The sequence below is a fragment of the Vigna radiata genome, chromosome 6 (genome assembly GCF_000741045.1).
Source record: "Vigna radiata var. radiata cultivar VC1973A chromosome 6, Vradiata_ver6, whole genome shotgun sequence".
NCBI lineage: Eukaryota > Viridiplantae > Streptophyta > Magnoliopsida > Fabales > Fabaceae > Vigna > Vigna radiata.
In genome coordinates, this window is record NC_028356.1 from 33,715,081 (window position 1) to 33,742,865 (window position 27,785).

The 27,785-nt window shown below is 32.2% G+C and overlaps 4 protein-coding genes and 1 long non-coding RNA gene across 7 annotated transcripts; 3 read left to right on the forward strand and 2 right to left on the reverse strand.

Moving 5' to 3' along the window:
• The first annotated feature begins 3,930 nt into the window (after positions 1 to 3,930).
• On the forward strand, positions 3,931 to 7,776 carry LOC106764198 (homeobox protein ATH1). 3 transcript variants are annotated; one of them, XM_014648440.2, is made up of 6 exons: positions 3,931 to 4,469; positions 4,760 to 4,822; positions 5,071 to 6,406; positions 6,660 to 7,015; positions 7,258 to 7,318; positions 7,396 to 7,776. In XM_014648440.2, exons 3-6 carry the CDS (start codon positions 5,276 to 5,278, stop codon positions 7,558 to 7,560), a joined length of 1,713 nt encoding a protein of 570 aa, XP_014503926.1. In that variant the 5' UTR covers positions 3,931 to 4,469; positions 4,760 to 4,822; positions 5,071 to 5,275; the 3' UTR covers positions 7,561 to 7,776. The 3 variants fall into 3 exon arrangements, with proteins under 3 accessions (XP_014503926.1, XP_022638225.1, XP_022638224.1); XM_022782504.1 differs by having other exon boundaries at positions 3,931 to 4,432; XM_022782503.1 differs by lacking the exon at positions 3,931 to 4,469 and adding an exon at positions 4,495 to 4,576.
• Positions 7,777 to 8,144: 368 nt separating this feature from the next.
• LOC106763872 (pollen-specific protein SF21) lies at positions 8,145 to 12,736 on the reverse strand. The gene is made up of 11 exons (XM_014648037.2): positions 12,461 to 12,736; positions 10,951 to 11,050; positions 10,281 to 10,378; positions 10,060 to 10,148; positions 9,826 to 9,886; positions 9,663 to 9,749; positions 9,506 to 9,583; positions 9,367 to 9,423; positions 9,069 to 9,124; positions 8,715 to 8,850; positions 8,145 to 8,626 (listed from the first exon to the last, which is right to left on the reverse strand). The coding sequence occupies exons 1-11, from the start codon at positions 12,524 to 12,526 to the stop codon at positions 8,405 to 8,407; spliced, it is 1,050 nt and encodes a 349-aa protein (XP_014503523.1). The 5' UTR covers positions 12,527 to 12,736; the 3' UTR covers positions 8,145 to 8,404.
• A 4,937-nt stretch (positions 12,737 to 17,673) lies between these two features.
• LOC106764159 lies at positions 17,674 to 22,178 on the reverse strand. The gene is made up of 5 exons (XM_014648391.2): positions 21,446 to 22,178; positions 19,670 to 19,722; positions 18,826 to 18,992; positions 18,583 to 18,734; positions 17,674 to 18,307 (listed from the first exon to the last, which is right to left on the reverse strand). The coding sequence occupies exons 1-5, from the start codon at positions 22,176 to 22,178 to the stop codon at positions 17,895 to 17,897; spliced, it is 1,518 nt and encodes a 505-aa protein (XP_014503877.1). The 3' UTR covers positions 17,674 to 17,894.
• Positions 22,179 to 22,674: 496 nt separating this feature from the next.
• LOC106763747 (NADH-quinone oxidoreductase subunit B 1-like) lies at positions 22,675 to 23,937 on the forward strand. The gene is made up of 2 exons (XM_014647909.2): positions 22,675 to 23,288; positions 23,425 to 23,937. Exons 1-2 carry the CDS (start codon positions 22,900 to 22,902, stop codon positions 23,657 to 23,659), a joined length of 624 nt encoding a protein of 207 aa, XP_014503395.1. The 5' UTR covers positions 22,675 to 22,899; the 3' UTR covers positions 23,660 to 23,937.
• A 1,256-nt stretch (positions 23,938 to 25,193) lies between these two features.
• Positions 25,194 to 27,568, forward strand: LOC111241894. Its single transcript, XR_002668301.1, has 2 exons — positions 25,194 to 25,404; positions 27,030 to 27,568. It is a non-coding gene; the product is annotated as an uncharacterized LOC111241894 (long non-coding RNA).
• The last annotated feature ends 217 nt before the right edge of the window (positions 27,569 to 27,785 follow it).

The window sequence follows — 27,785 nt, forward strand, 5'->3', positions numbered from 1 at the left end:
TTACTATGCAGAGATTTTGAATCAAAAACTCAACTTAATTCTCTTAGAGACTCAATTTGAATTATACTACTTAGAAACGGTTTCAGACTCTTTTGATGTTGCCTACAAGTCATAATTGGTTTGTCTAAGCTACNACNAAGGTTCAATTCAGNTCTAAACCCCTAACTTAAAATTTCACTACCCTACTTNCTAAATTTGATTTCCTAGAACACTTGAAATATTACTCTTTGCTTAAAACTCTGTCTAGTCTCTCCCTCACAGATTCTTTCTAATTCTAATACATTACCCTAGTCACAACACATCCATAATTCAGAACATATGTGTTTACAATGAACATAGGCTAAAGTTCACAAATTCAGAACATAAACATAATGCATTCAAACACACTTTAACTTAACATTTTACAAAAGTTTCTGCATGCATTGATTAAATTCTTTACACACAAAATCTACTTACAAACAGCTTACTATTCTACAATAAAAGATGAATCTAGCTTCCCTTACCTTGGATTCTAACAGAACAACTCAATGCTTCTTCTATGTTTCCTCAAAATTCCGAATTTACCTCCAACCCTATAGATCACGAAATTAGTGATCAAGGCGTTTCTCAAAGTTGAATTTGAAAAGAAATTTGAAAGGAAGAGTCCAAAGACGCATGAAATCNTAAGATTGTATGTTCTAATGCTCAAGAATGGGGAAAAAGGAGAGAGCAACTTACCCNTTCTTCGAAAACAGAAATTGATCGGAGAAAAAGGAGGTCTTGGTGTTCAATCGCTTTAGACAGCTGCAAGGAGGAATTTAGGGGATTAAATCTGCAGGATTTTGGAATAGAAAGCAAAACTAGCAAGAGAGCTTGGAGAGGTTCGTTTTCCAGGCAAAGAGAAAAGTTCAAAGAATTCAGCTTTTTCTTTTGAACTAAAAATGAGGTTTTAACTTTAAAAGCTATTCCCTTATTTTCTGTTGCCACATGTCCTCATGTTGTGTTGACAAAAATTCTAAGTTCTTACATTGTTGACTTGTACTAATGATTGATTATGTTAATTATATCAATAGGTTAAAATATTCAATTCATTTATAATTTTTTTCTTAAGAATTTCATTTTGATTATATTGTATAAATTAATAAAATTATTAATATCTATTTTGGTCTTCATATTAGTTAATTTTTATTTAAAGTGATTTTTTTATTTTTTTAGTTGTTCAAAACAATTCATTCTTTTGTAAAAATATTTTAATTTAGTATTTTTTTTTACTTAATATCTCTTTTGGTCCCTGAAAAGAGGAGTTGTGTTCAAAATAGTCCTATCTTTTTTAAAAATAACAATTGGTTCCACTTTTTAAAAAAACTATCCAGGTTAGTCCTTTTCTCTAACAGTTGCCCTTGGACTAAACTTGATGAGTTGTCAATGTTAAGTGATTAAGTGACAGTTTCATGGTAGTGAGGTTAAAATTGTAAGAAAAAAATAGATTAGGTGGGATTTTTTTTTTTGATAGAGGTTAAAAAAAGAGGTTAGGATTTGTGAGGAGATAGGGATGGCTTCTTCCCAAGAGTGTTCATCTTGTTCGAATAGATAGAGTAAAGGATCTTTGCGTTCGTCCCATGGTGGTGGTTTGAGGGGAGGTGGGTTGATTCCTATTTGTTACTGTGGTGATATTGTTGTAACCAAAGTCGCGAGAACTACCAAAAATGGTGGTAGAAGTTTTTGGGGATGTCCTTATTACAAGGTTTTAAATATACCTTTTTCAGTTTATGTTCCCTTCACTTTATGCATTTGTTGATAGATTCCCTTACTTGGTGAATAACAGGCTGATTGTTCAAGTGGGAGCTCATGTAACTTTTTCAAATGGTGTTATGAAGAAGACGTTGATGAAAAATATTGTACAATTGCGAGGCAAAGGAGGAGGATTAGTGATCTGGAAAATTTAGTGAAGGGTTTGTAGAAAATGATGAAATTTTTAGTTGTAGCTATGTTTCTTTCTATTGCACCGAACCTTGTGATTTTGAGATTCTGTTTAGGTTGATGTTGTTAGGTGGGCAAAGTGGGTGTGTTTTTGTATGTTTTGTTGACGTTGATGTAATGCTTCATGTAATGCTTCTTCCAAGTAGGTTGGCAATGTGTACGTGAATGGATACCTTTAGGTGTTTTGGTTCAGTCCTGTAATGTATTATTTACCATTGTCAATTTTATTGACTTTAATTCAGTGTTTTATGTTTGAATAAGTCCCTCATTTGGTTTAAAATTATTCACAATAGTCCTTATTATATATGACGATGACATGGGTGTTAACGTAACATCGACACAGATTAATGCATCAAAGTGCTTTCTATAATTAAAGGACATAAATATTAATTAAAGGATATCAAAGTATATTACCAAAATACTTAATTAAAGTTGCTGCACCACTTTACATGACCATCAAAGTCAACAAAAAAATATCATTATCACAGTACATAACCAAAATACTTAATTAAAGTTGTTGCACCACAATACATGACTATCTAAGTAGGTTTTCTTCTAAAATCTATTTTTTTCCTCAACATTGGAGGATGGGGTGATTGGGGACTTGGTGATGCCTATGATACTGTAGGGAATTAGGTACTTGGTGGTGCCTATGATGGTACAGGAGATTGGCTACTTGGAGGTACCTATGATTGTTGAGTTTTTGTTGTTTGGTCTGTTGTTTCTGCTGGCTAGGGACGCAAAGGGCAATTGTTTTTGTTGTGGCCCCTCTGACGGCATACGTTACATTTTTTTTGTGCCCACCAACACGCATTTAAGTGTCATCTTTAGTTAGCTCCCATGGATCCAACCTCCTTTTTTTTATTTGGTCTCCCAGACAATTTCCTCTTAATTGGTGGTAGTACATCAGGGAAGGTTGTTCTTTCCCATAACAAGTGGCCATTGACTGGAAAAATTATAGACATATATACCTCTTCATATGTGGATCTTCTAAAAGAAGTAGGTATAAAATCTTTTGGGTCTAAACTGGAGTAGTTAATTGCTACAAGTGTATGAGAGCATGGGATGACACTTATAATATAATCCCAATTTGGAGCCTTAAAACAAACCACAAAAGGAGAAAAAGGAGCGGTTCCTCTGTGCCAAAACAGACTCGAACCAGCATGAAAGTTTGTTTGCCAGAAAGTACCTAAAGGTGGAGAAAACAAAAATAATTAAAGTTCTTAAAGAAAATCAAACATTTAGGAGAATTTAATTGTAATGCACACAATTAAAATTTAGAAATAATTAATTTAACACTAATTAACAGGAATCTTAAATCCTAATTATTTTTAATTAATAGTAATTGTCATATCACATGACAACTCATTGAATATTGTCTAATATGAATATTAGGCCCTTAACTATTTACATGTCGTAAAAAAAATCAAATTTAATTATTTTCTTAAAAAAATAATATTTAAACAACTCAAAATAAGAAAACTATTTTAAACAAAACTAACTAAGAGAATCAAAATAGATATTATCCTTTTCTAATATTTTGTTTGGTTTTATATGGATACTCTTATTTTATCTCCATCATCTAAGTTATGGTACTGAAAGATAAATTCTTTTCCAGTACAGGGACTGATTTTTTGTTGATATTATTAATTTTGAAATGTATTATCTAATATATCTTAATTGTGATAATATGTTAATCTAATTTTACAATTTAATAATGTGTAAAGTTTAACAAAAAAGGGATGATGATAGATATGATGTTAAAATATGATATGTGAGTAAATGCAAAAAGTGATGCAATGAGTAGTTGATGAATGATGAAGAAGGAGGTATTTTGAGAGGAAAAGTAGTCGTCATTAATTGGCATGCTTACATAAGAAGGTCTATGTCTGAGAGCTACTATCCACAAGAAAGTACATTCAACAGCTACACTACAAACCCTATAACAGTGTTCTTTCCATTTCTCTCTCTCATTCACACGTCAAAACAATTCCCTCGTGCCTTTGTTGTTACATTGTGTAAGGAAAGCCTTGGCTTTTCTTTACCCCATTTGAGTCATGTTCCTATTCACGTTAGCATCTTGTTTAAAAATGGCTAAAAAACCAAAGGGTCTTCACCAAAGTGTTTCTGAGGCCCCCCACCCTTGCTGTTAACATCAGAGAAAGAGAGAGAGAATACTGATATTTTCGTTGCATTGCATTTGCAGTGACTGAACAAAATGATAATAATAGTGATAGAAATAGTAATAGGTGTTTGTTGTTTAGGTGTGAGGACTGAGGAGGACAAAAGAGATCAGAGAGGGCCCGTTAAAGGCTGCACCACAAATGAGTGGCACTGCACCAAAGGCTACTACCAATGTCTACTGTGTTCTCTCTCTCACTCTCTCTCTCTCTCTCCTTATTGCTTTTACTCCTTCGTGGCCCTTCTCCCTCCATCTATCTCAAACACCTTTTTCATCCATCTCCAACACTAGGTGCAACATCTACCTCTTTTCGCTCTTTGTTTGTTATGTAAGCTATCTTTTCTTCTTGAGCCTTTACACACTCTTCCATGCTTTTGGTTTTCTTAGGGTGCTTGTCTTTTTTCTGTTTGCAAAAAGACCACATAAGACGTACATGTATGTGTGTGTGTTTTTTTGTAAGAGAATTTATTAGCTTATTAGTCTTTACCATCGTGCTTTCTGCTTATGCTTTATAAATTGTAATCTTTGAGGTCAAATTTGATGACTCTATATCCTTTAGAACTTAGTATAGGCAGTTTCTTATTTTTCATGCTCTTTTTTTTTTTTGATGTTTTCTAGGTTCTTGGAGGGAAACTAGACATCCTTTGAAGAAGTGTTCCAGTGATGGCTCAGCTTGTTCTGGTGGGTGATAAGATTGTTTTACTTGGTTTTTCTTTTGACTTGGCTCTTCTCTTCAAATCATTTGTGTCAATTTTAGTTTACATAAGTAGTTAAAAAGCCTTATTTTTTATTATTATTATTAATTTCGCCTTTCATCTTTCAGTAAGTGTTCTAGTTTGGAATGATGATAAATTAAGTCACAATGTAGGAGAGTTCTCTACTGCTGTTTTTGTTGCTGCCTTGTTCTAATTTTCTTTTTATGTTTGTAGCATGGAGCTATTTCCATTTTCTTCAAGAGAGTAAGGTGATTCTTCCAAAAAAGGGGATAACTATAATTCTTCTATGAAAGGGGAGAAGGAGATTCTACTGGTCCAGATAACCATGAATTTGAACAAAAACCAAGCCACTCTGGAGGTAATGGTGTTTTGAAAGGCTATTGAAGAAGTATCAAGTGCCTCTTTTTACATTTCCCAGATGGAGAATAATATGTATAGTGCTTCACTGGACATTCCTGGCAGAAATTCTGCTGTCATAGAAGAAATTGCACAGCATTTAGCACCGAAGCCACTGATTCAATGCTACTCATTTGACCTCAATAACCAAAACCACATTATAAATGGAATTCCAGTTCTTGCTGCAGAACAAGGTGAACCTAGAAGTGATGTCCATGTAGATGGTTGCTTCATAAACCAAGCTAGAATTGCTGATTCCAATTCATTTGTCTCAATACAAGGAAAGAGTATTGTAGGAGATGCCTCGAATCCCATTAACAACAGTGCCATTCAAGAGCATTTAGCTGGAGGAAGGCCAATTGCTTCTGATGCTTCACTTGCTGATAGAATAGGCCTTCAAGAAAATCTGCAGAGTTCAGCAGCTTTGCCTCATTCAATGAGTTCATTGGAGGCACTGGGACCATACATCTTCAGTAATTGGCAAGATACGTCAAACCCTTTGGCTGCAACTTTTGGTGATCATGCCTATGATGAATTATCAAGTATTCAGAAGTGGAATGTGAACAAGTTTCTGAAAGCTCCAGAGGCCAATGGGACTGAGATCCAGGCTTATTCTTCCATAGGAAACCTGGTTCAAAATGGGTGGACATCATCAAATGTTGCAAGCTTGGGAAATTTTGCCTATAATTCTTCTAATTGCAGTAAAGAACTGTCACTAAGTCTTTCAAGATCTCCTCCAACTACTGGTCAGTGCTCAGAGATGAGCTGCTCCAACGCATCTCGCAGCATGAATGGAACAAGTTCAGGCTTGGAGCAACCTTCCTGCAGCAGCAAGGAACTGTGTATGAGATTAGGTTCCAACAAACATGTCCAGTTTTCACCAGCAATATTGGGGTCCAGATATCTTGCCGGAGTTCAAGAGATATTTGCTCAAATTGCCACATACTCATTTGAAAATGTAGAGCTGATGACTTACCCAGCTTCTGGTGTTAGAGCAGGAGGAAATAAGTCAGCTTCAGCTTTCACACCAAAGAGAAGGGTAGCGAGTAATCAGAATGAAAATTCCATGTATGGAGCACATGCAGAAGAATCTCCATCGGAAAGACATGCAGCTGATTCAAACAAATCCCAACTTCTCATGCTTCTACAACTGGTAAAATGCTACCTCTTACACTCATCAGTAGCACATAACTTATTGTCTTGATTTAATTATATGTTCAAATGTGCTTGCTTTGCAGTTACCATTTTTCCAAATTAAAGTTTATGCATGGAAAAAGGGCAAAAATATATTATATGGTTGCAGATGATAAACCATATATTGTATACATTAACCTTAGGAAAACAAACATGTGAAAGTTTTGATTTTTACATAGTTACGGCAATGGACTAATGCCCTTTATGATTAGGTGGACAATGGATATAGCCAGTGTTTGGATGAGGTTCATACCGTGGCATCTGCATTCCATGCTGCTACTGAGTTGGATCCACACATGCATGCACATTTTGCACTTCAAACCATCTCTCTCTTGTACAAGGACTTGAGAGAGAGGATTAGCAATTGTATTCGTGCAATGGGACCAGATTTTAACAGCTTGTGTTCAGAAGAAGAGAAGGAATGGTCTCTTGAAACTTCGTTCATTCAAAAGCAATGGGCTCTGCAGCAGTTGAAGAAAAAAGATCAGTTATGGAGACCCCAAAGGGGATTGCCAGAGAGATCTGTCTCAGTTCTACGCGCTTGGATGTTTCAGAATTTCCTCCATCCGTGAGTTTCTTTATTCCAAGATATTGAATTTCTTTCAGTAAACTTGTTCTCACATCTTTTAGCTTTCAGTAAACAAGAGAGCTTACTTAAGTTGTTTTGAATTATGAAAGAGGCCTTGTTTGGATAAATTTCAGCAAAAACACTCATAAGAGAAGTAAATAAGAAGATAGAATGAATTACATAGAGTTGTTGAATTCATGAATTACAGAGTTATTTATATGATATGATGTGATGGATTTCAGGTATCCTAAAGATGCAGAGAAGCATTCATTGGCAGTAAAAAGTGGGTTGACAAGAAGCCAGGTACGTGTTACTCTGCTGTTAGATACATCCTTTCTACTTTGTTTGAGATGATGTTGTATTTATGGTTGATTTAGCAGGTATCGAATTGGTTTATCAATGCACGTGTTCGATTATGGAAGCCTATGATAGAAGAAATGTATGCTGAAATGAGTAGAAGAAAAGCTTGTAGAAATGAAGAAGGATTGGAGAGCAGTCACAGAAGCAGGATGAGCATGAACAGTCAAATGTTGAATATCAATTGAAGTTGAAGATAGTCATATAATATAATATAATATGACATTATTATTACTATGTTTTTGGATCAAGTGAGTAATTTGACACTGCTGAAATCAGAATTGTGAATAATGCTGTGCTTAGTTCAATATTTAGGAGAAGATACGTTATCTTGAAAGATGTGCTTTCATAGAATGGATTATGATTTGCAGTTGCTAACATGGAATTTATTTCACTGTCCAAAATGCCCTTTTGGTTTTGGTTAGATTGTAAATTCCGTGCTGTTCTGTAGCACTTAGAAGAGAAGTGATTTTTTTTCCTATTCATCAAGTGGACCAAGTATTTATAAATGTGAAAAAAAAAACTGAAAGAATACACCTAATTTTTTTTAAAAATTATAGTGTTGCGAAAATACAAATTTATTGTAAAATATTGCCGACAAAAAAAAAATGTTATTATTTTAAAATAAATTTCACTTTAAACAAATGGTCTGTTCTTTTCGTTGATTACAACTATTAAAATTATATTTTCTTTATAAAAACGTGTTTATTACATTTATGTAATAAATACTTTGAATGACTACTTTTTCGTAATAAATTCCAAGAATCCTTCATATTTTAAAAATTCAATTATACATATCGACAGCGAATAAGATGCTGAAAGCAAGAAAATACTACAAAGTGGAGATAGCATAGGTTTGCTGTTTATACAATTTTAACCAGAACTTTAATCTCCCCCAACAATACCGAAGAGCTTTACAAGTATTCAGGCTTGAGACTAAATGACTAATTACAAATGAAAGAATGACTATATTGATTTCTTATTTTCTTATCTCCTTATCTACAACAATCACTCACTCCGTTCCATCTACATCTAGATTTCCATAGAAATTCGTGTCTTTATGGGTTTCAATTTTAAACCCATACTCTCTGGGGAGTAAAGCTCGGGAGATATGCAAGATGGACTCAAGGGGCTTCTTGGGCTGACACTTAGCTTGGATGGCTTGTACAAGCCATATCCCATCAGAAAGTACTCCATCGGTATTAACATCGCATGAGGCTGCTCCTCTGTTACCATTGATCCACATGCTTGAACCTGTTGTTTCACCAGCAGATCTAGTAAAGCTAAACCCGATTGCAATATTACATAACCTTATCACAGATTAATAAACTATTTCCAATACCTCAACTAAGGCACTGAATCGTCTGTCCAATTTCGAAGTCATGTGGAGAGCCTCCGAGTGAAATGGTGACATATCCCCAACAAAAATAAGTGAACGGCACTGTAATTTTCTCAACCCTTCACTTATGTCAGGTCTCCTGTTAGGTCCCAAATTGAAGTTAAATGAAAAAGAAATATATCTATAAGCAAACAAGTATATTGCTATCCAGAGCATACTGAGCTAAAGCGCTGTCATACTTGTGCAGCCAAGAATACAATTATAACAACCGCTTTCTGAGCTTTGAAATAATACATATCTACAGGGGCAATTGCCAAAATGAAATACGAGAATACTATTTTGGAACTGTAATCATACCCGTTAATAGCCTCCAGGAATCGCCACACATTCAAACTCTGCCTCTCATCCAACAACTGTAAGAAAATATAGAGTATAGTGTTCAGGTTCAAACAACTAGCTACCAGTAAAATGTTCAGATTGCAGATTGCTCAAGCTCACTTAATGGATGATGTAGTAGGCATCCAATTTGAGGTTTTTTCTTTTTTTCTCTTTTCTCCTGTTTTTAATTTCTGACGCATAAAAAATAACTAGCTCTCAGTTATTACCCTGTTCCTAGATGAAAATGAAACAAAAAAAATAAAAAATGTTGACCAACCCTTCGGCACGCTTTAACAATATCCGACTCCGGCAATTGTGTACCACCTCGAATTTCCTATCACCACCAATCAAAGTCAATGTTTCCGCACAAAACAATGGAAGTAAAACAAGGAATACTTTTGGAAGCAAAGATATACCTTGCTGAAGTACCGCTTCAGCAATATTTCCTTTACTACGCCACACATGCCATAGAAGTATAGCAAATTTGACATGACCTGCAAATATTTTAAAATCGTCAGAAAATAATGAGATTAACTTTTAGAACAAAACAATCTTTCAGCATAGGAACAGAACCTTGTTGTACAACCATTCAGCCCAAGATGGTTCTTTACATAGAGGTGAAACGAGTATCAAACCAAGAACACGTTGTCTATACTTCATCTGTTGTCAAGTGTTAGAAAGACCTGGAATATCTTAGGGACATTTAAGAAGGAGACAAACACATATGAATACTCACAGCAAATAAGGTAAGAACGTAAGCCCCAGCAGTTACTCCCATACACATGACTGCGCTAAGACTGCAAAACAGGAACAAGTAAAGGATAAATCAGCTTCTATGGCCAGTACCCATCACTTGCAATCTGTGGAACTTGGAGTCAACTTGGATATTTAAAAACGAATAAGAAAGGCTCCAAAATAAATTCTTCATGTCACTAAATGGGAAGCAACATCTAATTAAGCTAACACTCACCCGAAAAAGTTGAGAACCTCAGCTATTTGATCAGCTAAGTCATCTACAGAAAGAATTGGATAATCTGGATCAATTGGAACAGCTCCTAACTGCAATAACTCTTGAAGAAAGTACAGCATGATAAGGAACCAGGTATATTATAAACGGTCAACAATGTACAAATTGAAAACAGAAGGAGACAAGAATCAAGCAACAACATTGTACAGCTTCAAGATACAAACCTCATGCCCAGGTGGACTAATGTGATAAATGCAGAAATTGTGGAGCAGAAGGTAATATGCCTCGGGACAAAATAATAACCCCTGAAAGCAGGAGACATCTGATGAAACCACATGCATAAAAAGAAAGGTTAGATTGTCACTGCATTACAAAAAAGAAAAAAGTGTTGAGTTGAGAATATTCAATGTTTGGCAAAAATCACTAAACGGCAATTGTGGATTTTATTTTGCCTGCATCAAAACTTTTAGGAGAAAGACTAAAATTTTCAGAAAATAAATACATAGTTTCAGGAGCGGGAAAGTTCAAATGTTTGATTTTTATAAAAAATGATAGATACATTACAAAAAAAAAAAAGGTTGACTAGAGAGTAATCCATATCTGGTAAAAATCTTCAAACAAATACATAGTTTCAGGAGCAGAAAGAGAAAATGTTTTTTTTTTTTTTTTTTTTTTTTATGAAAACTAACGCATATTTCAATGCCAGAATGTACCAGATTTAAAACTCTGGTTAAACTGAATCTACTTAAATGTACTGGGAAAGAATTTTTAACCATAACAATACGAACAAATTCATAAAAGCTATAACTTTAAGGCAAAGTGCAATGTTCTGATGCAAAATTAGAGGGGGTGATTAACGAGATATACGTAAAATGTAAAATCCGCTTGACTTACAATTTAAAGCCAAATCTGGATATGTGATAAGTGCTGGCTTATCCTGGTCTCCGTATACAGAAACGGATATAGAACCATGGCGTGTTCTGATGATATGTTCCTGCTCAAGCATACAAGTAGCATACTAATCACTAACGGCACAGAAAGTTAACCGTAAAGGACAACAAAGTGCTCATTACATATCATTGCCTTTATATTTTTATAAAAACAAACATGGAAGGAATCGTATAAGTGAGATGATTTAATATCACGTTTGAGTTTTGTTGACGACGTGTAATGGTAGAATACATTGTTAGAAGCTCCTTTTGAAAGAAAATCATTATTCTACTCTTATCACAATAAAAGAAAGAAATTCATTTTCATGAATGGACAATATTTTATTCAACAAAAGGTCTTTAATCATGTGTGACCAATTAAGTATGTGCACCAAAGACGCGTAGAAACACTTGGGGCAGCAAAATGAAATCACAAAACGTAACTCATGCAAAGAAGCATCCCATAATAAGCCACAAAACCTTTCAAGGCGGAAACAATGTAGATTGCATGTGAAGAAGCACCTTTTGAAAGAAAATCATTATTCTACGCTTATCACAATAGAAAAAGAAATTCATTTTTACGAGAATGGACAATATAAAAATTTTTGTCATCACATAAGTACAAATCAATTAAAATATTATTTTTAAATTATTTATTACAAAAATCAACAATATTAAAATACATGTCAAGCTGTAATGAGACAATAGTGCATAAAAGTATATTTAAATTAAACTCTTAAAAAAAGTTGGTTTTCTTATAAGAAACAATATTCCGCCATCAACCAATCAGAAATCGTCATCAGTATCACTTTTGAATTAGTTATTACAAAACTAAACAATGTAAAATATTTTCATATTATCCGTCGGGAGTATTAACTAAACAAAAAAAAAACAAAAAATTAAAAATCTAAAACCACAATCTAATTTCTTTAACCATATAGGCATGATGACACACTAACACAACGTCTTCACCATTTTCTAAAACCATTAGACAACATCGAAAAGCGAAGTAGTAATAACTGTAATTGCAGCAACCATTTGCCTTGCGGAGATTCACAACTCAAAAGATGGGTTATTCTTGACATCAACCTCCATTGCAGAACATAAGAAACAAAAAACGAAACGAAAAACGCCGTTTCCGCTTGGGACGAAGAAACAAGCTAACAAAAGCCCAAAAAACGCAATTGAAGCCATTCTCAGTGTTACAAGGGAATAGCAGTCAAACGCAGAACTCCGAAATTACAAAAAACAAAAAAAAAAGCGAGAAAAATAAAACACAAAAGGAACGAATCGAACTAAAAGCGCAAAAAGAGATTTGATTGATTATAGAAGAAGTCCTGTAATGCAAAATAAGATTATTATCGCTATTCTTGTTGTTGTTGTTGCGTATAACATCAAATCGATAGCAGAAAATCCAATGCAGAATCACAATAATCATAATTATGATATCGCTAATAATAATAAAATTAATATACCTGAGGTGAAGGAGAGAAGGAATCGATGTCTAGCGAGAGAGAATCGCTTGAGGTTGAATCGGCCATGGAATTGAAAGTGATTCTAGAGTGGAATCGCGAATGCAGAATCGCGTTTTGTATCGATGCTGTTGTTATGGCAACAGAACGAAACGAAACCAACAATGATGTGTTTGTTTGAGTGAGTGATGGTGGTGTTAATAAACTCGAGCGAGTCAAAACGAGTCACCGACGATTCCATAGCGTGGCACTTGTTTGTTTGGGGCCTCACCAGCCATCTGCATCAAACAAAAACAATCCTAACCTAACCCCACACTCTGGTCAACTTAACCACACTTGGTAAGCCGACACATTTTTCTTTCTTCTTTTACAGCTTTTCTCCTTAGATAAAATACTTAGATATTTTTTTTTTAACAGAACATTATTATTTATTTGTTAATTAATAATAATCATCATAAATATTATTATAGACAATGACAGAATATCACATGAATAATATTTAAATGTTATAAAAAAAATATTGTAATAATTATCCTTTTTCTCCTTAGGTGAAGAATACGTGAACAAAAAAATGGTAATAATAATGCAATTTTAATATATTCTTTTTATCTTTCTTTAATCTTTTATTTTTATTTTAATAGCATATTTATGAGGTTTCCTTTTACTTTTCTTTCACATCATGTATGAATTGGTGATTGTCTCTACCGCAGTTTAAATTTTGTTCTAATATTAGTTTTCAAGTAAATCTATATTTATTTTAAGAATAAACCTAGAAAGTTAATTTTTATTTTCTTTTAAGTTTTGGATTTGAGATATTATTAATTTTTATATAAGTACTTTTTATCTTTATATTTATATTAAAGGTTAAATATATTTCAGTCTCTTAATTTTAGTGTGAGATTAAAATTTGTATTATATTTAAACTATAATATTTAATAGTTTAATATTATTTAGAAGTTAATGTTTGTTTAAATATTTTTTAGAAACAAAATTATGATAGAATTTTATAAAAAAAAATATTTAAATTGTTTTAAATTTTGATTTTTAAATGATATGAAAATAGATTTAGATATTAATAGATAGTCTAATAAGAGTTGATAGTAGATAGATATAGGTTTTTTTGGGTATGTGGTTGAAGTCCGTACTCTAAGTTGTTTTGAAAATCGAATGGGTTTCTTAGTGGTCTTCAATCATCTAAGTTACGTTATTCGTTCTATTTTTTCTTGTCGAAACTGTTTGGGTGGATACTTGGGGTCTTTAGTTATAATAGTTGTGATGGGTCTTTACCTTTTACTGGTATAATGACGGCTCAATCACATATTAATCAACATTAGGAGAATAATAAGTCATTAGCACTGATAATTTGACCATATCGACCTAAGTCGTCGGCCTGGATGGACGGACTTGAATGACGATCTGAGAGGACGACCTGAGTGATACTTAGTCCCCAAGACAGATGGTATGGTACACACCAGTGTGACAAACCGTACTGTAGAGACTTTGATGAAACTTTGATATTATATTAAGAAGTAAATTTTAAATCTAATTCAACTCTACAAAATTAATTTTTAAAATAAAATTTATATTCGCTTATATTCTTTATTAAAATTTCCAACCACTATTATTCGATATTTCATTCCTTTAAATGTATGGAGTTGGAATATGATTAATTGGGAATGTGATTCACATGAATATATTGAGAAGCATAAATGAGAGGTAGAAAGTGAGAAGAGAAGATTGCAATGCAATGGTTAGAGAAGTTATTGTTGGTATCCTTTTGCACACAAATCACTATCAATTCAGAAATTTGCAGCAGCTGTCACATTCAATTAAATTGCATTTCACGTAACTCAAACAATAACTCTCTATTCATGCAAGAAAAAACAATATATGTATATATATAAATTTTATTTTCATATTATTTTAAAATAAAAAATAAATTGTACATTATTTATTTATTTTATTAATATTAATTATTAATATATATATATATATATATATATATATATATATATATTACAAAACTAGTACTTCAAACAAAATAAATGGAGAAAGCAATCTGTTATTCAACTATTTTATTTATACTAATTATATAATTTATAACTCAAACAAATACTTAATTAAAATTAAAATTATTTAAAAGTACTTCAAATAAACTAATACATGTCTTAATCAATCAATACATCTCCTTCTTGAAAATAACATTGCATATTTTAAATATCTACTTTTACGTATTAACAGCTAAAGTGCATGTAATAATTGATCATTGTTCATCTAATAATAGTTATTTTGTCTTTTATTTTTTATAAATGGGTCACGTAGGTAATTTTATTTATGATACTTTTAAAATAAATTTAAAATAATATATATACGTATATAATAAATATTTATTTAATAATTTATTACAGCGTGATCAATTTCAATATATTAATTAATTGTTGAAACAAAATACCTTATATTTATATTATTTACTCTTTCTACTCAATAGCTATTAAATAGCATTATCTAAAATTGCAAAAGCTTACCAGATAATTAACACATCCAAAACATGATAAAGTGGGAATGATTAACATTATTATAAAAATATATCAAACTTTAATATAAAATATTTCAAATATTTAAAATATTCCTCAAAATGTGTCAAGAAAATTCATGACAATTATCAAAATGACATCGTAACTTCAACCACTTATTCAAATGTAAACTTTTATAAATCAACGTAACATAATATAAATAAAATAAAATCGTTTTTCTATAAAGACAACTTAGATCTTTCATATTTTTTCATCAAACGGCTTTTCAAACAATCCAATATCATTTATATCTACAATAAAAAAATTATACATGCAAATTCAAATGGGTGTTTTTATTCATCATTTTCTACGTGACCATTATATTTTTATCATTCTCATCTTCGTTATCACATTGAAGATGTCACATATCCAAATTGATATCCAAATTGATCTATTGACTTTTAATTTTAATAAATCTTTTATCTTTTTTAATTTAGAATATAAGATTGAGATTAATGTCTACAATTGGGATAAATTGTTTAAAGTTTAAAAATTATCTTGAAATTAAAGTTTTATTGAAATTGTTCATCTAAATCGTTCATATGGTAGATGCAGTATGTCAGATGTTAATAGTACAAATCACCTATTTCATTATCTTAAATATATATTTATAACTTTTGGAATATGCTTTTGATTAACATCAGTCTAATTGTGAATAATCATATTTTATTTATAAGTTGATACATTAAAATTAATTGTTCTAACATATGATCAATCAGTTCACTTCTATATCCATTTAGTCTTAAAAGTGATTCACACTTATTCAAGGATCTTGATATTTTGACAATTTTTTTTAACAATTTTTTGACAACATGACATGTGTCATCACTTTATTGGTCTGTTTGAATTTATGTTTAAAAAAATATTTGAGACAGACCAATCAAATACTGTCACGTATACATTATCAAAAAATTGTCAAAAAAAAGTATTTTAAAGAAACTTTTTTCCTTGTCTAAATAAAGATTTACTGTTCAGTTTATGACTAACTAAAAGATCATTAGGTACACTTTTTTTTTTATTTTATTTTTTGTTTTGTAACTCTTGTTACACTTATACTTTTCCCGCATGAATTTAATTTCTTAAAGATACGTTATTCTCAAAATTTGATTATTAACTTCAAAATTATATCAAACATTTTATCTATTAATCCAAGAAGACTTTTTTTTTTTTCAATTGAATCAATCCATATATCTTAACCAGATGACATTTGGATTGTTCATCATTTGTAACACTGTTCACAGGAATTTGGAAAGTTAACTTTTATTTTCTTTGTTAAAATTTATCTTTCAAATCCCCTTTACTTTGATAATTACCAACCAATCAACATCATCCTTTTGCTGCATAGAATACGATGATAGAAAAACTTGAGATGCATTTTTGAAAAAACAAATATCAAACTTTTCATATTTTTTTTCTTTTTCTTACTTAGACCTTATCATATTGTTTATGTATTCTTATACTATGAAGTGAAGGATTAAACTAATCACAATAAAACCAAACTATTCTTTTTTATTAATTTAGCCACTTCAATTCTAAATTATGTACAAGGACACTATAATAATTACTTAAAACTCCACTACATCCAATTCAATCAATACATATCCATTACTAATGAAATTTTATTAACTTGAAATTCTTTTTAATAAGTATTCAATGACGTTAATTTTTTTTTTGTGTTAAATAAAATTTTAAATTAACATTTAAGTTGAAATGTGCCAAAGTAAACAAATCAAAAATTGTTTGACATATTACAAATATTTAACTTAATTAAATTATAAATTATATTTATTCACTTTTTAAGTTTGAAATAAAATTGTATCAAAATTTGAAATAAAAAGAAATAATTTTATATCAAATTTTACATTAAAGCTTAAAGACTAAATATATTTAACACAAAAAAGAATATAAGAATTAAAATGGATGATTTTTTAATATAAGAAAAAAATAGTAAAGTTTGTGCAACTGTAGTTTTTTTGTGATATAAAATAGTTGCTGTTACAGTTTATTAAAAAAATATTATAGAAATAATCTTAAAAAGAAAATGGCGTTTCAAACCATTTTTTAAGCAATTTATATCATCAAAGATGATTAACGTGTACGATTAATGTGATTTTCAAGATTAAAATAAAAATGATTTATGAGTATATTGATTTGGGTTTACGTTAACTTATTCACAATTTCAATTACAATGGTAAATCAGGTGACATAATTGGGAGATTTTAATATTTCTTTAACATCTTAGTGAATTATACATATATATATATATATATAAAAGATATTGTTGTTATATTCTATTGGAGGACTTACACACAAATCTTTAAGAATAATGCTCGGTTACGTTAAAAAAAAAATCATTGTTAATATCAGTAATAATTTTGTAGTACAATTATAACATATGAAGAAGTATCAACATGTAGAAAAGCTATGATAACTTAAAATTAATTATTACTTTTTTTCTACAAGATAAGAAACACATTAAACTTCAGTTATAAAAAGGTAAACTAAAAGTTTAAATAACAAAAACTATGTAAGCTTTAATAGGGAAAGATACTTTATGATATCGAAATAATGATAAAAATATAAACATTTTATTTGGAAGATAAAAATATAACAATTAATATCCAAATAAAATGAAAACTAGGGTTGATCCAATATCCAAATATGATGATATATACTTTGCAGAAGTTTCTGGGCCAAATGTTTGCAATTTTCTAGCACCAAAATGACAAAGGATGGTCATAAAAAGTTATTAGCCCAGTGTCCTAATACAGTTTCACCTATCATATAGTTATATTGTTCCTTTTATTTTGGAGGTTTGATTAGACCAAAATATCCAATGCACTGTGCTCCCAACATCCAAAGCATCATTGTTGTCTGAATGTAAAAGCGTTTTCTCTTACTGAATTCTCATGAATATGACATCTCATATATTTTTTTAGCGGTTTTGTATTAGTATCATCCTCGATCCCTTCTTTGCGTTTTCTTGTCCCATCAATAACTGAGCTCAGATCATCATCATCATCAGCAGCAGCAGCAGCCAAACTTGCAGTTTCCACACTATCAGGCATGTCGATGTCACCATCAAGTTTGTCTGCCACGGCTTCTCCATTCACTGAAAAGAGATTCTTATCCAGATTGTTGAAGAAATGCTTTATGACCGGAAGTAAACACTCGGTTCTTGAAGTGAAAAAATTAGCTTTGAACATTAAGTCCATCTGCTTAGCAGTTTCGCCAGCAAACACAGAAATTCCTTGTTCCTCAACAACTAGAAGCCACTCTGAACATGAAATCGCTATTAGATACAATAGGGAAAATAAAGAGTAGTCTCACAAAGAAAACCAAAGAGGTACTTGTTTCAGTTAACAACAATCTTAATTCAATCATCAGTGACACTTTGTGACTTTTATTTAGCGCATGGAATCTTGATTTCAGGTTTAATTCAATTGTACAGTTTGCTGAAGTTTTTAAAAATACAGCAGTGTTAATGGTACGGAGACAAGTAAAAAAATGGAAAAACGATAAGAATAGCAAGAAAAAAAAGAAGGAACTCACTTATAAGGGCTATGGGAGTGGAAACATTTGGTCTAGTGATCTTCCTGCCTATGCAATTTTGATCAGTAACCCAGTTGATCAATTGACTGGGTATACAGGATCTACAGAAGGCATTTATGTACGACATAGCTTTCCCCTGGTCACCTTTTTCCCTGTGACCAAACCAGAGAATATGAGACTTGTCAGGTGAAACATTTGACAAAACCCTTCATCCATCAGAGTCACAATTGCCTTTTCTCATACCTAGCAGACTGCACAGCTAACTCAGCAACAAACAACCAAGTTATAGCAACATCTTTCAAGCTGTTGGCATATAGTGAAAATTCTGCCTGAGGGTTAATGAATGAATAGTCTATCATCATCACAGAATTGTACAGGACTTCTTTTAAAAGAACTTGATTTTCAGAACCCTACAGTAAAACAAGAAGTTAGTCGTCGAATCTAATAGTAAAAATTAGAAACAAGTAATGTACTATACATCACACATTTATTGAAGGTAAAAGGAATAACGTCATGTCCACAGAACTAAGAGCTGAAATTACCAACATAAGAAGGGTGCCCATTATTGGATACAATGACCGTGAAGACGATGGCAATGAATAATTAATGTAGCTAACCAAGCAGTAATCCCTTTTCAGAGACATTATACTGAAAATCAAACTAGTGAACCATTCATGAATAATCGGTTATGTAAAGAATTTTACTGGTAAGGTTGAGTTTTAAATTTCCAAAACGTAACTCAGTTTCCAACAATAATCAATACTTCAACTCCTGCTCTTACATCAATTATTTTATAAAGAATAGATTTGAGCACTAAAAAATATGTCTTGCATACTATTAAACAGTGCAGTTTAGATCTGATTGCATGCTAACCTGAGTAACCTCTATAGATGGAAGTCACGTCAAGACATGACTAGCCTCCATTAAACATATGCCATGCGGGGTAAGTGGGCTTGTAGTTACTTGAAGTTAGTCCTTTTAGTTTTGAGATCCATAAAAGTTTTCAGGGAAAAAGGTGTTTTGACTAAAGCCCTTAATTCCAAATTATGATCAAGGAAAATAAAAGCAAAAGAGACATGGTACTGACCAGTAGAGAGGTGACTGGGAAAACTGGCTCCAACATCATCCTGAAAAGGGTATCTGAATGGAGACCAATCAGCAATCAGGAAGAACAAACATGAAAACTGTAACGAGGTCACCCCAGAAAGCACAAGGATTGGACCAATGTCAAGCTGACAAATAAACAAATACGGGTAAAAGAGAGATTGAACTGAGAAAACAAACACATGTATCAAGTGATCCTATTTGTTTTGTTACAGGAGAAAACTATAATCAAGCATAACTGAGTTTCATCCAGAACTAGCTTACTAAATTGGTAAAAGAGCATGATTAGATGAAGACATTTACGGGGTAAGATTAAGAAACAAAATTAAAAAAGTATTCTTTGTGCAGAAAATAATTATATTTCAAACAAAATAAAGGGCATGTATCAATATTTTTTGTTAAACACTTCTTAATATCTTGTCACTTAAATAAATATATTACATGTATTTTAAGTTAAAATCTAAGGAATATATGTTTTGACACCGCTGTTTTCCTTTACATCATTAATAATAGATAATGATGATAATAATAATAATAATAATACATATTAAAATATAAATTAAATTATTGAATATAAAATTAATAAAATGAGTTGTAGAGTGGGAGTTTAAAATTTAAGAACATAATGCTTTTGTTTGATCAAGTTTCTTCATATTGTAGAAGAGAAAGAAAAAATGAAACTATTTTATACATGAATTAATTTGTTGAAGTTCTCGTATAATTTCTTAAAATAAAATTTTCGGATTAATTTTAACTAGTGAAAATAAATAAATAAATAAATAAATAAACAAATTATCCTAAATTTCTAAAGAAGCTAGTCTAAACAGATCAAATAAAGGAAAACTTAAACCTTGATCCATAAAAGATTGAAATAAGTATACTTGACATCGCCCAAATTTATAGATTAGCATAACAGTACCACATTTTACCATGTATAAATCAACTTAATTAGTGTCCTTCCACTTAGCAAATATTCATTTACTGACTGTTAATGATGTCATATTAAGTGAGAATATAAATGTAGTTCAAACAAAAGAAACAGGCACAACCTAAAATTTAAGTAAGTTAGATTTTTAGTGTGATTAGTCATGGCAACATATCAGTAGATAAAATCCATAATGGTTTTGTTAATTGAGTACCGAGGTAATGGGTTTTTCTTTCTTATTATAGATGGGTGGCCGAAGATCACGGTCACCGCTTCCGTAAAATTAATAAAATACCCCAAATAATAAAAATAATTTTTCCTTAAAAAAAATTAATGAGATATTTTTAATAAACTTATATTCTATCTTAAATTGTTTAAAATTGAAACTGGTCAATAAATTGATATATATATATATATATATATATATATATATATATATATATATATATATATTGTGTGTGTGTGTGTGAAAGAAAACATTTTAATTTTTTTTATCATGTAATTTACTTGTTTGTTTTGATACATTAATTTTAAAGAGACTAATTTTATTTAAATTTTGAACTATTATAATTGAAGTAAAAAATGTACCCAGAGAAAAAAAAAAATTATCAAAACAAAGAATAAAATATTTTCTAGTGATCATGATATCCGCAGATATTTTATAAGGCTCTGGATAATGGTCAATTGCGGAATATTAATATAACTGAAAATGAAAAGTGCAACTTCACCCAATAGTCACATTAGGTGACCAAGTAGTCACTATAAATGCACGTAGAAATTAAACTGTAATTCTAAAATGAAAAAAATAGTTGAATTCAGAAATCAGGGTCTTACCCAAAAAGCGAAAACTTCGAAACCCTGTCATGGTCTGAACTGCGGAAGCGAGCAAATTCTTCTCCAGCTCCGCTCTGCTAAGTCCTTTCTCGAACGCCAAACACAGCTTCAACAGAAGCGCTTCGCACATAACAACTCCCTCCAAGATCCCAACCTCGCAACCCCTCACAATCCCCTTCCGAAATTCCTCACTCACAAGAGGGAAAAACCCTTCCACGGCGCAATCTCCAAAAACCCCTCCGCCACCGCCACCATCATCGTCCACCATCCACACCTTGATCAAATCCCCAAACTCCATAACCGCCACGTCGCCGTTGCAAACCTCCTTCCCGCAGTAAATGCTGCAGTAGCTCACAACTCCTTCCACCAGACTCTCCACCTCGCTTCTAAACTCCCGTCGCCGAAGCGCCAAGCGGTGTAAAACAAACACCAGCGGCGCGAGCGCAGCGATCCGCTTCGTGGACCCGCACGCACCGGTACACGAAACGAGCAACTGGAACAGGTCCCTGACGCTTCGTGAAGGGTCGCGCGCTGCACGAAATTCGAGGGCAGCGTAGAACCAGAGGATTGGGATGGGAGGGTTGGGGGTGGCGTGGAGCATGCGGGAGAAGATGGAGGTGAAGTCGGAGAAGTTGGTGACGCCTCTGCGGTGTTCGGCGAAGAAGCGGTTGATGGATTCCTTGAGCATGTGTTCGTAAGGGTTACAGTTAGAGTTAGGGTTAGCATTCATCATTTTTGGGAAATTTGGTTGGGTGTGAAGGGGAAGAGTGAAGGTGAAGGAAATGAAGGGAAATTAAAGGGAGAGAGAAACCCTAGGTTTTATGGAAGGTGCAGGGAAAACGGGAGGGAAAGGAATATACACTTTGTTAACGGACAACTTTTTTGAATTTCCTTTTCTACAATATCTAAATTGTTTATTACTTTTATTTTATTTCATTTTCTAATTAACATGATTAATGCCATTGCTATGTTTTTCGTCAATCCACTTGAAAGTGCATGACCATCAAACTTTTTTTTTTTAATTTCGATAAACTAAAATAAAACTCGTATCATATCATTAAAATGTATTTTAAATCATATATTATTAATTATAATATGTAAAAATGTATTTCAAGTAAATGAGAAATGATTTTATAGATAAAGAAATTTTTTATGAAAATTTAATAATATTTTTTATAAATTAACCTTGGAAAAGTTTTATTGTTTTGCCGTTGAAAGTTAGTTATTTTGGTAAAATGTTATGGTGAAATGTAGCAATCAGCTCCAAAACTATAAACAAGGAAGGTTTGTTACAAGTTGGTCCACCATGATCCTAAAATGGCGAGCATATTGCAGAGGAGATTGCCCCAGGAAGAAACACGGATTTTTCGTGAACGATACCTTTCATTCCTCCTTAACAAATTACAGACAAAAATCAAAAATAAAACCAAACCAAAAGTACGTGTTTTGTCTCCATGGCTCTCATCACTCGAACCGGAACCACGTGCCGCCTCCCTCAGCGGCTAGCTTCAGCGTCTCTCCTCCACAGCAGTTCCTCCGGAACGGTGGCTCCGACGAGTTATTGTGCGCCGGCTCCGCCGGCGAAGTCCTCCCCCGTGGGGTTGTCGAAGCCGGCGGAGTTCGTAATCTCGAAGGTCGACGCGCTCATGAACTGGGCCCGCGTGGGGTCCATCTGGCCCATGACGTTTGGGCTGGCCTGCTGCGCGGTGGAGATGATGCACACGGGCGCGGCCCGTTACGATCTGGACCGGTTCGGAATCATCTTCAGGCCCAGCCCGCGCCAGTCCGATTGCATGATCGTTGCTGGCACCCTCACCAACAAGATGGCCCCAGCTCTTCGCAAGTTCGTCTTCTCTCTTCCAACCATTTTCTTTGTCATTGCCCACAAAAATTCATTTTTTTTATCTGCATATATAAAAAAGTAATTTTTAGAAAAGGGTATTCAATTTTCTGACAAAAGATGGTAAAAAAATGATTAGGGTTTATGATCAAATGCCAGAACCAAGGTGGGTGATATCAATGGGAAGCTGTGCCAATGGAGGAGGATATTACCACTATTCATACTCAGTTGTGAGAGGATGTGACAGGATTGTTCCTGTTGACATATATATCCCAGGTTGTCCTCCAACTGCAGAGGCTTTACTCTATGGTCTCCTCCAGCTCCAGAAGAAGATCAATAGGCGCAAGGACTTCCTCTGGTGGTGGACAAAGTGAAGCAGAACTATTGCTTCTTCCATACCTTTTCTACATCATATCTTATAGCAATAATAATCACCATTTCCTTTTCTTTCAATGCATTTTTGGTTTGGATCCGAAGCTGAACTTACTTAGACTAGTTTTTATTCCTAATACCTTAGCTTCCAACCACAATCCGAACATGTATTAGAAAGCTTCTGGATTTCAAATGTTTCTGTGTTGATATATAAATCATAAATCTCTGTGAATAAATGACCGCCACCTGGCATGTCTTGTGTAATGGAAATTTTCTATGTACTAGCAATCAAAATATCTAATGTTTTAATAGTCTCTATCATTAAGATTTTCACACTCAAAATTTTAGATGGAAGTATCTCAAATCTTATAATATTTGTTTCATTATGATTTTTCTTCAGTTTAACAGAGGGAGTGATTATTTATTTAGAAAATTATAGCATATTCCCACATTTCAATCACTCGTGCAAGATTAGTATTTAATGTCAATTCTAGGTTTGTACACAGATTTCAAAATTGAGTGTGAGATTATGTAGTAATGGTTAAGAAACAATCAAAAACATTATTTCAAGTTAAAAAAGGACTCATTTGATACATTTTTTTATAACTTAAGGATCAAAGATTTACATTTTTAAAAATGGAGACTAAACTGAACATTCACTTATAACTTAAGGATTAAAAAGAAGTTTAAACCTAATTTTTGTTGTGATTGTGTGACCTTTTGATACCTATTCCAAATTTGGTATAACACTACCTACATATAAAACAAAGTTTTCTTTAATATGTTCTTTAAAGAATTACTCACTTATGAAATGAAATTGGAGATAGACAATTAACACAGTTTAATTATATATATATATATATATATATATATATATATATATCGACCAAACATGTACAAAGGGGATATGTTTCAAGGACAAACCTTGCTAACAAAATAGTCTCTGTTTTTTTCTTTTGCCTCTTTAGCAATGTGGTATGTCTTTTTGCTTAGTGTTTGAATTAGTATTTATAGAAAAATAGATAAATTCCGTCAAATATATAATAACTTTTAAGTATACTCATTCCTCTATTTAAATTTAAATGAGATACTTATTAAATTAAAATAAATAGCTCATTTAAACAATTTTATTAAAAACACGTTATTTTTAGCTGGTAATGTACTACATGTTACACGTCCAAAAACATGCGAAACTCTAATTTTATTATCATGGTCGTCTCATATATACTTGTTAGATTAATCTTAAGTACATATCTTTTCTTATAATAAAAAAATAACTAAAGTAGAAATAGAATATACATGACGTAGAAAAACTAGTTTTTATTATATAAAAAAAAACTCTATGATATTTATTAAATCTTTTACGAGTTAAAATATACCTTTATTTTAAAAATAAAGGATTTATATTTTTTAAATTCCAAAAAAATAATTTCAGAGATAGAAAAATCAAGAAAAAAAAATTCATAGTTTGAAAACCAAAAATAATAACGGAAAACAAATTCCAAAAATTAATTCACCTATTTACCCGGTTAAATAATTTGTGATGATAACATGCCAAACGGCCTTAAACAGAATCCAAATAACAGGCCCAAACCTTTCGGATCTTTTGAACAGTTTTTTCGCAAATTTTGACGCCGAAACTAACATTAGGGTTTACAGCACAAGTATATATACATATAAAGCTGTGACCACACGATCCCAACCATCTATGTCTGATGGCACTGGCACGTTTTGTTGAATTTGTGAGGTGAGTTTTGTTTTTCTTCTTCTTCCCTGTTCTCTCTGATCCAAAAATGGTGAAGGCTCTATATTAAGAGTCAACAGCAGGAGCTTGTTCTATAGTTACCTGACTGCCGCTTAGAGCCAAGATGAAAACACCAGTTGAAGATCCTTGAAACATATCTCCTTTGTTTCAAGACACAATTTCTGGTCAAATTTTGTTTTTTTGTTTTCGTCAATTGTTGTTGATGGCACTTCAGTCAGACACGGGTGTTTGTTGCTGAATCTAAAAACAAACAACCTTTTGCATGGTGCCTATATATAATCGGCTATTGATTCACGATTGGGGGAACTTTTCATCTCTGGTTCCTTCAAATTTCAAGCAGCTACATCTTCTTCAATGAATAAACTTTTATAAACCTAAAACTGTACATTTTGCTCATCAAAATGTATTTGAGAGGCACATTAGAAACTAGTAGAGATTATTCAGCAAGATTTCAGAAACAAAATGAAACCTGGAAAAAGAAAGTAAAAAAAAAAATGAAAGTTTTAGAATTAAATTTGAAGTCTTTGAACCTCTCATAGCAACTGCTACTATCTCAAATTCATCAGTCACAACTGAAAACTGTATGAGATTAGCATGTTTAGTATCAGCAAAACACTTTAAATTGTATGACATTACAATGTTTCAGTATCAGCAAAACACTTTAAACTGCACGACATTACCATGTCTCTAGTATCATCAGCCAAACACTTTGAAACAGAGTGAAATCAATTTCAGAATCACTTAAGTCAGCATCAAAATCCATTTCGTAGTACTACATCATCAAAACATAGTTAGCAACTTTTCTGATATTCTTCATACTACATCAGTTTCAGGTTTAGTTTTAAAATCAAAATTCAATTTATCAGTAGTACTATTAATACTGACCTCACCATCAGAATTCACAGGTCTAATTATTAGAATCATGAATAACAGCCAACTTCCTAAAACCAACCATTAGCTTTTCAAAATCATCAGTATAGATATAATACACATCCAACAAAATCAAGTGATGCATCAGCAACTTTCTCGGTCAAACGTTGCAACCTCTTTTGTTGAATTTTGATTTAAACGTTACAACCTTCTTTGTGAACGTTGGAAGATTACCAACGTATGCCTCCTTTTTTGTTACTTTCTTGAGAGGGTTAGTTCCATCACAGGGTCTATAAATAGACCTTCATTTGCTCTTCGTTTCATTTTGGAAGATTACACAACATTTTCTCTTTTTTGTCCTCTCCTCTTAGTTTCATTATTTTTTCTTTTTCTTTTCTAATAATATTTTAGATTTATTTAAAATTTCTTACTAGTTCTGGTATTCTACATTTCTGGAAAATTCTGGTTGAATAGTGGAAGGTCTATTTATCTTTTGAAAAATCTTTGTTGCTATTTTTTATTATCTTTTGTCAACTTTTTTAAGTCAATTTTAAGAATCAATAACTTATATCGACCAATGAGAATATTGTTTTTGAAACTCATACGGTGTTTTCGAAACATTTTTTAGATGAAGTCTTATCTAATCATAATTTCTAGCATCATATAATTTGTAATGGTTGAATAATGTCTATTTTAGTGCTTTAGCACTAATTCTTTGCCTTTCCTTGGGAATGCAGGTCAGTTGCAATATCATGATCGTTTTCTTATCGAAACAGAAAAGGTCTAATTTGTAAAGCTAGGTTGATGGATGAAGCCAAGAGGGTTTATGAGGAGCTATCAACTTTTGGTATAGCTCTGATCTTGTATGTCATCGTACCCTGCTGAAATGTGGAAAGAATGAATGAACTATTTTGAAAGCATAAGTGAGTCAACAAAAGGCGAAAGCTTCATCATGAGTAAAGCTGTGCATTCTTACAAATCTGCCGAAAAGCAATGTAAAGCCAAAGCTAAGGAATTTTAATGAACAATGGAATCCCATTCTTTAAGAAACTTGAGGTTGTATTAGGAGAGTGAAAACTCCATGAGATACTTGTGTATGTGAGAAGAATTATGACAGTGGAACAAACTAATCAACTTGGCAATGGTCATGGTGGATGTTGCATGTATGCTGTGGGTGACATGATGATTGGGCTCGTGGCTCAGAAGCACATTTGTGAGGGGGACGTGATTCACGTTTTACTTTTTGGAAATAGTCATAATATGGAGAATTATGTTATAATAGAATCTGTGTTGGTTCGAATCTCTATAATTAGGATGTTCAAAATTCATTCAACTGCACTAAACTATCAAATAAATGTATTATATTATACCACAAATTTGGAATTGTTTAGATTTAAAACTAAACTCTACCTTCAGTTTTAAAAAATTGAACTCGACTTTTAGTTTTAAAAAATTGAACTTCTAAAATTAGGTTTAGTTAATTATTTATTAAT

Excerpts from the sequence above, each read along its gene's own strand:
- LOC106764198 (XM_014648440.2), top strand. The coding sequence starts at position 5,276 with ATGGAGAATAATATGTATAGTGCTTCACTGGACATTCCTGGCAGAAAT. Across the intron at positions 7,016-7,257 it reads TTTCAGAATTTCCTCCATCC|GTATCCTAAAGATGCAGAGA; the intron begins GTGAGTTTCTTT and ends GATGGATTTCAG. Across the intron at positions 7,319-7,395 it reads GTGGGTTGACAAGAAGCCAG|GTATCGAATTGGTTTATCAA; the intron begins GTACGTGTTACT and ends TTGATTTAGCAG.
- LOC106763872 (XM_014648037.2), bottom strand. The coding sequence starts at position 12,526 with ATGGCCGATTCAACCTCAAGCGATTCTCTCTCGCTAGACATCGATTCC. Across the intron at positions 11,051-12,460 it reads CCTTCTCTCCTTCACCTCAG|GAACATATCATCAGAACACG; the intron begins GTATATTAATTT and ends ATGCTTGAGCAG. Across the intron at positions 9,424-9,505 it reads TGAAGCGGTACTTCAGCAAG|GAAATTCGAGGTGGTACACA; the intron begins GTATATCTTTGC and ends TGGTGGTGATAG.
- LOC106764159 (XM_014648391.2), bottom strand. The coding sequence starts at position 22,178 with ATGATGAATGCTAACCCTAACTCTAACTGTAACCCTTACGAACACATG. Across the intron at positions 18,735-18,825 it reads TTAGCTGTGCAGTCTGCTAG|GGAAAAAGGTGACCAGGGGA; the intron begins GTATGAGAAAAG and ends GTTTGGTCACAG. Across the intron at positions 18,308-18,582 it reads CACTCCCATAGCCCTTATAA|AGTGGCTTCTAGTTGTTGAG; the intron begins GTGAGTTCCTTC and ends TTTCATGTTCAG.
- LOC106763747 (XM_014647909.2), top strand. The coding sequence starts at position 22,900 with ATGGCTCTCATCACTCGAACCGGAACCACGTGCCGCCTCCCTCAGCGG. Across the intron at positions 23,289-23,424 it reads ATGGCCCCAGCTCTTCGCAA|GGTTTATGATCAAATGCCAG; the intron begins GTTCGTCTTCTC and ends AAAAATGATTAG.